At 48.3% G+C, this 10,721-nt stretch overlaps 1 protein-coding gene across 1 annotated transcript in view; it reads left to right on the top strand.

Annotated features, from left to right (window-relative positions):
• Window positions 1-284: 284 nt before the first annotated feature.
• Window positions 285-10,721, top strand: part of cgna (cingulin a) — a gene marked incomplete at both ends in the record, with an annotated part of 22,133 nt that continues 11,696 nt past the window's right edge. The window contains 8 exons of the mRNA XM_080858052.1: window positions 285-604; window positions 755-1,463; window positions 1,707-1,810; window positions 2,683-2,752; window positions 6,450-6,574; window positions 8,030-8,162; window positions 9,723-9,935; window positions 10,446-10,594. Of these exons, the coding sequence (XP_080714178.1) occupies window positions 285-604; window positions 755-1,463; window positions 1,707-1,810; window positions 2,683-2,752; window positions 6,450-6,574; window positions 8,030-8,162; window positions 9,723-9,935; window positions 10,446-10,594 (1,823 nt within the window). The remainder of the gene's footprint in view (window positions 605-754; window positions 1,464-1,706; window positions 1,811-2,682; window positions 2,753-6,449; window positions 6,575-8,029; window positions 8,163-9,722; window positions 9,936-10,445; window positions 10,595-10,721) is intronic.

The raw sequence follows: 10,721 nt of genomic DNA, 5'->3' as shown, positions 1-10,721 counted from the left end.
CCTGTTTCATCTCACCTGAACTTTATAATCTGAGTATGTGGCTTTCCGGTATACATTTCAGAGCACTTGCAGAATGATGTAGGCCTAACTGGTGTGTCCGTGTAATGACGTCAGATGTTTCATTTTAATCGAACTGCTTGTTTCAAAGTGGAGTTCCGTGTTATCATTTAATCAAGATTGTCAAGATATCTCCTTGTCCTCCACTTCCCTCTACCCCTGTCTATCTATTTATCTCTCTCCCTCTCTTTTCCCCCATATTGTGTGTGTCTCTCTCTCTCTCCAGTATGTCTGTGCCCGCCTCTGGCAGGAAGACCCCTGTGGATTATGGTCTTCAGATCCGCTTCATAAACGACCTCCAAGACTCAGGTGGGGGTGGGGGTGTGGGTGGGGGCGGGGGTGCGGGTGGGGGTGTGGGTGCAGGCACCGCACCGGCCCAGCGGGACATCCCGTCCAAGAGCTCCAGCAGTGGCAAGGCGTCTCGCTACGGGGTGGCAGTGCGTGTGCAGGGCATCGGTGGCCAGCCCTACGTGGTGCTGAAGGAGGGCCAGAAGGGCGACTCGTACGGAGTGCAGCTCAGGACACACAGCTACAGCAGCCTGCCCAGGTAGGAGACGCACACGCACACGAACACACACACACACACACACACACACACACACACACACCATACACACACCATACACACACACACACACACACACACACACACATGGCCTTCACCCATACTGAGGTCTGTATTCCCTGTGTGTCTCAGAGTGAGAGAGGACCCAGGCCAGAGCTCCTACCCTCCAGCAGAGGATGGGGGCTATCTCCGCCGCGCCCAGTCTCACGGCTCGCTGTTGGACCGCGACGGGGACGCCGGCGATGAGTTCCCAGACCCCCTGGGTCGTCCCCCCGGAGACGGCCGCTCTGGGAGCTACGGCAACCTGGATGGAGGGATAGGAGTCGGAGCAGAGAGAGGCCGGAGAGGAGGAGGAGGGATGCAGAGGAACCGCTGGGGAGGGTCACATGACATGGGGCTCAACGGCTCGCAGGGCACGGGCAGCGAATACGGCTCCTCCGAGTCTTTCCCCGACAGCCCCCCTCGAGCTGCCAGCGCCCCGCATCACCCACCCCCCAGCCAGACTCAGCCTCCGAAGAAGCACACCCCAGTCAACCGCCTTATCAGCCAGTTCAACGGAAGCCGCAGTACCGGAGGACCCGCCAGGGGGCACTCTCCCGACGCGGACTCTGCACGTCCGGCTGCACCCCCTCCCTACGTCTCTTCCCCTCCCCCCCTTGTCTCGAACCCTTACTCCTCGCTGCCCTCATCCAATCAAAGCAGCCTGGGGCGGGGCACGGGGTCCGTCGGCAAAATCACGCCCGTGCACAATTCCTCGTCATCCTCTCTGGCCAATGAGTGGCAGTCACCGGGGCACTACGGTGCTGTGGAGACCATACCTGCCAACCAAGCAGAGGCACAGGTGAGAGTCTATCTATCTCTCTCTCTTTCTCTCGCTCTCTCTCTCTCTCTCTCTCACAAATACTGCAGTCATCATGTGGCATATAGGTGTGTCTGTCTGTCTGTGTCTGTGTGTCTGTGTCTCACTCTGGACCTTTTCTAATAGGTGTGTGTGTGTGTGTGTGTGTGTGTGTGTGTGTGTGTGTGTGTGTGTGTGTGTGTGTGTGTGTGTGTGTGTCTCTCTCACTCTGGACTCCTGTTCTAGGTGACCCCTGACCTGCTCCTGGACCAGAGTCAGAGTTCCGGCTCGGAGTTCTCCAGTGAGGATGATCTGATGCAGCAGACGATCTATAGTGTCTTACGGCAGGGGTAAAATGGGAGATTATTTTACTGGTCTTTCTGAGTGAAAGGGTGAATCATCTGTGTGTTATAATAATAATCATCATTTTAGTAATTTATCTAATTTAGTTTTGCCATATTCTTTAGTAATCTTTATGTTTTATTTTTGGGGCAAATAAAATGTATGTTCATTTAAATATGTACACATTAACATTAAAAGAAGCTTTTAAAAGCCTCTCATTCAGTTGCTCTTAGATGGATATATTTGACCTTAAAGTCCCCCATTGCATAGCTCCACCAGTCCCCACCTATGACCCTATGCGGCAGTGAGAGTGACGACAGTGCGCTTTATTGGCCTTCTAGCGGCTGCAGTGGCAGATTCCTTTCCTGGGTGCAGCAGCGCCGTTGGTGGTGAGGCGAGGTCGCTGATGGAGGGGTGTGTGTGTGGGGGGGGGAGGGGGGAGGGCAGGAACAGTAACCTGGCCTTCTGAGAATGCATTTGCCGCCTCCTCCCACGCAGCCCGCGTCAGCCTCCTCGGTGCTGCCAGAAATAGCTGCACGTTGTGTGTTTTATGATGTGTGTGATGGGGATAGCATTGCGAACTGAGCACTGTGACTGTGTCTGCTCAGCTGATGGGCTAGACGGCTGTGTGTGTGTGTGTGTGTGTGTGTGTGTGTGTGTGTGTGTGTGTGTGTGTGTGTGTGTGTGTGTGCGAGCGCATTTGTGTGCTTGAGTTAGTGTGCGTTTCTGCCTGTGTGTGTATGTGTGTTCTAGAGTGTCTGTGTGTGTGTGCATTTGTGTGTTTGTGTTAGACTGTGTTTTTGCCTGTGTGTGTATATGTGTGTTCTAGAGTGTGTGTGTGTGCGGATGACTCATATCCCCCATCTAACTCCTCTCACAGGAGCGGAGAGAGTGATGCTGTCATCAAACAGAAGGTCCGAGTGCTCTGCAACAAGATCCAAGCTCTCAAGGTACACTCCCTTCCCACAGTTCGCCCTCAGTGTCCCCCATAAGCTCCTTAAACCCCACCTCTTAACCCCAGTAAACACATCTTGACTTCATGAAGCTTAAAACCTGAACCCTGGCTTGCTTATTTCATACCAAAGGGTCTTTTTTGCTTTTGCACTTTTAACTCCAGCTTAAGCTTTTTGTTAAGCGCAACCACAACATCTCTTTGTGGTTCCTTGTCACACAAAAGTCTAGATACTTTGATACTGTAAGTCAATATTATATGTAATTCCAATATACAGTGCAATATCCTATGGGCGACTAACCGACCACTGTTTTCAAATAATCTTTGAAAGGAAACAATTCAATTTCATTGAGAACAGGCATACGAGTCGCCAGTCAAATTCCTTGAGCCACATAGAATGTAATTACAGTTAGATGTCATTTTTTTTTTAAGAAGTAAAGAATTCTAAGAGAATGTTCCTCAGAATCAGAATCCGCTTTTATTGGCCAATTAAATTTGCACAAACAAGGAGTTTGTCTTGGTGCATTGGCTCTCAGTGTGCTTACACATATTACACAAATCAATACAACAGTGCAAAACAATACAACAGTGCAAAACACTACAACATAATTTTAGCCTAATCTATGAAAAAAATCTGTAAACCACTGATAATGTACTAGGAAAATAAATGAAGAATCACCTACTGTATATAACTGATTATGGTTGAAAAATGGTATGAATGTTTTAGTAAGTAGATAACTGGTGCTTTGTCTGGCACAGTAGCCAGTTTATCTAGGTTCCTACAGGGAAATTGACTGATCTTTTAACATTAATATCATTTAACATCATCATTTAATATTAACATCTCTGCTGTGCAAAGTAATGTGTTGCTTGACACAGATCAGCTCAAGCCTTAAGATAGTTTCCCAGGATAGATGACGATTGATATACAGATGCTTTCATCATTTTTATTGGAAAGACCTCAATCCATTCATTTAAGCACTGATTATCTCTCGGTGGTACCTAAGATGGCCAGCATGGCAGTTGACTTACATCACCTAGGCCTTCCTTATCGGAATAGAAACACAAAGACTACACACACACATACACAAACCCCACTAGGGTACAGTCTGCTCCTTTCTGCTGAGATTTGAAAAACTGAAAACACAGCGGTTGAAAAGGAACTAGGCCACAATGGGAAAGAGAAAGGGATGTGGAGAGAGAGAGAGAAAGAGAGACTGACAGAGAGACGTGGAGAAAGAGAGCGAGAGAGGGCTTTTCACAGATTGGGTGCTCGACGCAGACGTGTGCCCTCTGGTAATGGGCACCATGGTAATCGTTGAGAGTGTGTGTGTGTGTGTGTGTGTAAGAGTGGGTTGGCACAGCCAGGCGGGCATTGATGGATTGGCGGCGATCCAGATCCTCACTGCAGCTGAGCACCATTAGAGATGAGAGGAGTCTGGCGCTCACCCTGCTCGCTAATTAACAGAATAGCACACACACACACACACACACACACACACACACACACACACACACACACACACACACTTACACACACACATGCACACACACACAGAGGAATTTCAAAACCCTCACGCAATGAAAGTAAAAGGACTCCATTCACGTCAGCACACACACGTAGGAATACTCAGTGGAGCGCTAATGATTGTGTAAAGACATTAATCTGTGATGTGAAAGCAGTAGCTGTGCGAGACGTGAAATACGGACTGGGCCGGACCGGGCCGAAACCCAGCGTCAATCTGGGTGAAGGATTGCCCCTCTGCTGCCTCACTTAACCCAAAACTATTACGCTATTACACTCCATGCCATCAGCCCAAATTAATATATGACCGATCACTTTTCACAAACGTCCCGCATCGTTGCAGCCCCTCAGCTCCAACCAATCCATCACTAACACACTCTCTGCATATATTTACATTATTGTCAGCTCAATTCAGTTGGTCATAGAAACTTCCTGCTACTATTTGCACAACCATCAGTTCAAACCAATCGATCACAGATCAATTTTGTCTGCATGCCAGCGACTGTTGGTTCGTAGTGTACCTTCAGATGTCCGTCAGCACAGACCAGTCTGTCATTGTTGCTTATGGCCTCGACGGGTGCACTGCCAACAGTGCCGAGCAATGAATCACTTTCTACGGGCCCCATGAAGTACCTTTTACGATGTTTGGAGTCATTCAGGGGTTATGCATCACTAATAATGCTGCCTGCGTGTACGGTTTTACAGTGGCCTTTAAATCTGACCACTGGGACACTCTCCGCACTCTCCGATGATGTCCTTCATCTCTCTTTTTTTAAAGATTTATTTTTGGGCTTTTTTGCCTTTAATTGATAGTTCAGTGAAGAGAGGGACAGGAAATGAGAGGAAAAGAGGTTGAGTGGACAGGAGAAATGACATCAGGCCGGATAAGAACCTTTGTCCTCCATGGGCATCAAGCCTGAATGTGGTCGGGGCTACTGTTTGCGCCACAGTGCCCCCCCAGGACCTTCATCTCTGCCTGTGTGTTCAGATCTGCTGATCGAAATGCATCCTGCTGACCTCTTAAGTGACCTCTTTTTGTCCTAGCAGTCCCTTTGCAAGACAGCGCAAATCAGTATAACTAATACCCTTGCTGGAAAGTGCACTTTAATTAAGCCCAGTATCAGCTCAGACTGGAAATATTGCTCCAGGAATGGTAGGAGGAGATTTGACACCTTTTGCACTTGTTTAGCCTTTTGTCAATAGTGTAGAGTAGTGAAGAGTGGTGGAAGATTTCCTTAACCATCACACTATATCAACATACCACTTTGCTACCCTCTAATACACTAATAACTCCAGTGTACTGCATGTGCAGACGTATTAAAGGTTTATAATAATGGAGCAGTCCATTCTGAGAACACAGTACATTTTAGAACTGCACTGATTTATAGTTTGTTAGTGTCAGTTCTGTTGGTGTACTTGATGTGTTTTTGTAGTCTGAGGAGACCAGCGTGATGCACTTCCTAATCATGGTGTTTGTTCTTTCTGGCCTGTGCTCCTCTGCCCCCCCCCTTCCTCCCACCCCCCCATACCCTTGTCTGATTTAGGGATGTCTGGCCAGCACTTAATTAGACAACAGCACCTTAACCTCCCAGCCTCTCCTGGGCCCAGTGTCTGTCAACAGAGCCCACTCTAAACCCTCCCAAGCGCAGTAATCCCACCGTGTACGGCTGCATTAGGGGGAGCACAGGGATTACTGCATTTGGGAGGGTAATTAAAGTGTAATCAGTTGCTAATCTGCAGAGCCGTTGTTTTGGATGCATCTTTTCGGTTTGGTAAACACACACACACTGTAGAGCCGCTTGTCCAGGAAGCAGCGCAGTGCCAGCAGGCTCTGTTCAGAAACTGGAACCGGTACCTAAGCCACTCAGAGGGGACACGCAACAGCAACAACAGAGGCGTCCAGGGGAGTCTTACAGAATGGATCCTAAATGCAGGAAACTTAGAAGAAGAAATAGAATGTGCTGTATACAATATCTTCGCTCTTCACGAGGGACAAACAATGGCAACAAAAAGTCCCTTGGAGTCTTTATACTATGGATCCAAAATGCTGGAAATTTCTCACTGAAGAAATAAGATTTGTCTGTTTTCGGTTTCCGTGGGGGTTTTCAACGAGGAATTCCTGATTTTGAATGCCTTAGTGACTGAAGTCATATTGTACTACATTTCCCAGGGGTCCCAGGCGAGGCATGCTGACCCCACCCTGAAGGTGGAGCTTGAGGAATCTCGGGACGAGTGTCTGCACCTGCAGGAGCAACTTGACCGGAAGAAGATCGAGCTTCACCAGATACATACTGAGTATGACAATATAATTAATATACACACACACACACACACACACACACACACACACACACACTCTTGGTCTTGACTCACTGCTACACGCTGGGCATGGCAAACATGCATATATTCATACCCTCACACAAATGCACACTCACAGAACCCACACCTGCTTGTACATCCTGAATATGACCGGTGTTATTCCACATCTGTAGCTAGTTTGTTTAGGTGTTGAGATAAGCATTTAACCCAGAGATCTGGCCACTGTGAGTTTCACTTTTTTTCTCTGTGTCTAACTAAAAAAAAAAAAACTACACAAAAGCATGACTCTTGAATAAGATCTCTGCTGATTTATGAGAACATAATATGCAGGGTATTTGATGAGCAAACATGTGTTGAACTGTTCTCTCCACTCTCTCTGTTCTTGGGTCCTTGGTTCTCCTTGATCGTGTTTGTTTGGTTTCTGTTAACCCATTGTAAGCTGTACCAGCGACTACAGAGCCTCCCACATTTAAATTCCAGAATGATTTCATCCTAAGCAAACGCGTGTTCATAATGTTTCTGAAGTGGCCACAGCATCAGACACACACTGAGCACAACACCACACACACACACACACACACACTGAGCACAACACCACACACACACACACACACACACACACTGAGCACAGCACCAGACACACGCTGAGCACAGCACCAGACACACACTGAGCACAGCACAGCACACCACACACTGAGCACAACACCACACACACACTGAGCACAGCAACACACACACACTGAGCACAGCACATGTGCACACTTCGGTGCCTTAAAGAAACACACCTTCTGGACGGCGAAGAGTGGGATGCACTGACACACTGCAGACGGTACCTACACACACACACACACACACACACACACACACACACACACACACACACACACACACACACACACATACACTCACAGATGAGATAATCAACTTCGGGACGGAGTGGGATGCAGCACAGAGGCTCTAACGGCTTCACACAGACGCCACACTGAGGCCAGACTTCCTTCCTCACACAGACGCTGTGCGTGTGAAATACGCACCGGCAGAGACATAAGCTAGCCAGAGCACTGAGGACACTGTAGACTTGAGTTCACACTGTCTCCCTCTTCTCCCTCTGAACTACCACCTGTCCCTCTGGGTCACCCATCATCTGTCCTCCTCTCTTTCACACTGTCACCCTCTCTCTTCCTCTCTCACACTATCACCCTCTCCCCTCCTCTCTCTTTCACTGTCACCCTCTCCCCTCCTCTCTCTTTCACTGTCACCCTCTCCCTTCCTCTCTCTTTCTTTCTTTTTCTCTCTCACTTTCACCCTCTGCCCTCCTCTCTCTCTATCTTTCTCTCTCTCTCTCTTTCTCTGTCTGAGTCTCCCCACTCCCTCGATAGCTCTCTCGTGGTCGCGGTCACTCTATCTCTCTCTCTCCTCCTCTTCCCTCAGGCTGACTCAGTTGCGGATGGACAGAGAGCGAGCCGAGGCCCGTGTGCGGGAGCAGGAGGATCAGCTGGCTGGGCAACAAGAGGAGCTGAGGAGAGAAGCCGAGAACAGATCACACACCGATACACTGCAGACGGTACCTACACACACACACACACACACACACACACACAGATGAGTGCACAGTGAATGTTGTCAAAGGGAGGAAGCACATACCATTGTGCTACACATGGAACACATGTAGCACTTGTCCACTGACCCATTACAAACTCAAAACAAGCACACACACACACACACACACACACACACACACACGTAACATGCACACACACACAAGCCAATTGCAGACATGCACATTTATTCACACACAAACTCAATACAGAAGTGCATGACCATTTTCTTCACAAACACTATACTCACATCATGCCAATACATTTGCACTTGTATGTGCAACTATACACTCAAACATGCCCATAATGCATATTGTTCACTTATATATGCACTGTGCATTTGTACATGCGCACTCACACTTAATGCACACTCAGCCACTCTCAACAATCATATATTTAAAGGCATAAATAGATCCATAAATGTTCTTCTGTTCCCTGGTGGGAGATCCGAGGGAACATTTCTTCATCTCATATTGGGCTTCGGGCCGGCTGCCAGCAGCCCTCTCCAAACTCCGTCCCAATTCTCTCCCTTAGTTCCGATCCGATCGATACGAGGCATTAGTCATAAGTTTAGTTTCTTGCACTAAAACGTCCACCACCTCCCTCAGACGTCTCAATTAAAATAGGATTTATCTGGGCCGGACTGGGGATCAATCGGGCTGTCTGTCCTCCCCTCTTGTCTTCCGTCTCCGGAGTGAGTCGCCTTGTAAGCGCTGGCAGTCAGCAGCCTGAGGAAGGAAACATTTGCCTTCAGACGGGCTAATTTGTTGATAAATCTAGTTATCGATCGCTCCGCCACGCTGACCTCTGGAGTCTGTGGTTGCCTGTAAATAAGGCCCACGCCTGAGTTAGCTGAGGATGCAGTGTTTAGTGTTAAAACACATCTCTTGTCCGTGGCTGCTGGTGTCAGTGCGTAGCCATTTGCACAGCTGTGCATTTGTGTGTGTTCAGGTATTCATGGTGTGTGTGTGTGTGTGTGTGTGAGATTGTGTGTGTGTGTGTGTGCGTGTGTGTGTATTCAGGAATTCATAGTTGTGTACTAGTGGGTGTTCTTGATTGTTGAGAGTGAGTGCAGGTGTGTTTTCATGTGCTTACATATGTCAGAATGTGTATTGTCATTCCTGTCGCAATACGTGATCTTCATTTGTATTCGTGTGTGTGTGTGTGTGTGTGTGTGTGTGTGTGTGTGTGTGTGTGTGTGTGTGTGTGTGTGTGTGTGTGTGTGTGTGTGTGTGTGTGTGTGTGTGTGTGTGTGTGTGTGTGTGTGTGTGTGTGTGTGTGTGTGTGTGTGTGTGTGTGTGTGTGTGTGTGTGTTTGTTTGTTTGTTTGTTCCTGTGCCATTTGGGTGTTAATGCACCTATGTGAGTGTTTGTGTGCTCATTTGTACCACTCTTGTGAAAGTATGTATTTGTGCACTTGTGTGTGTAATTCTGTTTGTGTGTGTATAATTCTGTGTGTGTGTGTATAATTATGTGTGTGTGTGTGTGTGTGTGTGTGTGTGTGTGTTTGTGTGTGTGTGTGCGCAGGAGCTGATGGCACTGCGTGCGGACCAGGCGGAGCTGAAGGCGGCGCGTCAGAAGCAGGACGACACGCTGCGTCAGCGAGAGCGGGAGCTGACCGCCCTCAAGGGGGCGCTCAAGGACGAGGTGGCCACGCACGACCGTGAGATAGAAACCCTCCGAGAGCAGTACAGCCAGGACATGGAGAAGTTCCGCGTCAACATGGAGCAGGTGTCACAGGTACACACACACACACACACACACACACACACACACACACACACACACACACACACAAACACACAGAGAGACACACTCATATAAATTATTTTGTTGACCTCCATCAAGAGTCAAGTCCTACATTACTTTTCAATGTCAAGGCCTAAGTGCTGTTGTGGAGTATTGCTGCCCTCAGCTGGTGAACATCTGAATGACAAATAAACAAATAAACAAATAAACCAGGATTTAACCTGAAACTTTGTGTTGGATTTGTTCGCTTAGACTTGCATTATCAAATACTCAACATTTAAAATAAATATAAATATAATATTGAAAATGTGTGTGCAATATCATTACTAATACTTTCTTGTTTCCTCTCATTCTCACTGTTGCTCCCTCTGTATCTCTCTCTCTCTCTCTCCCTACCCCCTCCTCTCTCTCTCCCTTTTCTCTCTCTCTTTTTCTATCCCTCCCCCTCCCCATCTCCTTCTCTCCTTCCCTCCCCCTCTCCCCCCCCCCCCCCTCCTGTAGTCCCAGGCTGGTATCGAGGCGGAGCGGCAGCGTGTGAACGGCACGGTGAGGTCTCTGCAGCAGCAGCTGGACGAGAGCAGAGAGGAGGGCGAGCACTGGAGGGGCCAGTTCCAGAGCAGCAGGGAGGAGCTGCGTGCCACCAGACAAGAGTGAGTGTGTGTGTCTGTCTCTCTCTCTCACTCACACACACACACACACACACACACACACACACACACACACACACACATTCACTCATGCACGTAAACTCACTAGAGTGACCTGTTCTACTGCAGA

Source organism: Sprattus sprattus (genome assembly GCF_963457725.1).
Source record: "Sprattus sprattus genome assembly, chromosome: 19".
NCBI lineage: Eukaryota > Metazoa > Chordata > Actinopteri > Clupeiformes > Clupeidae > Sprattus > Sprattus sprattus.
This window is presented reverse-complemented; position numbering and strand designations above follow the sequence as displayed.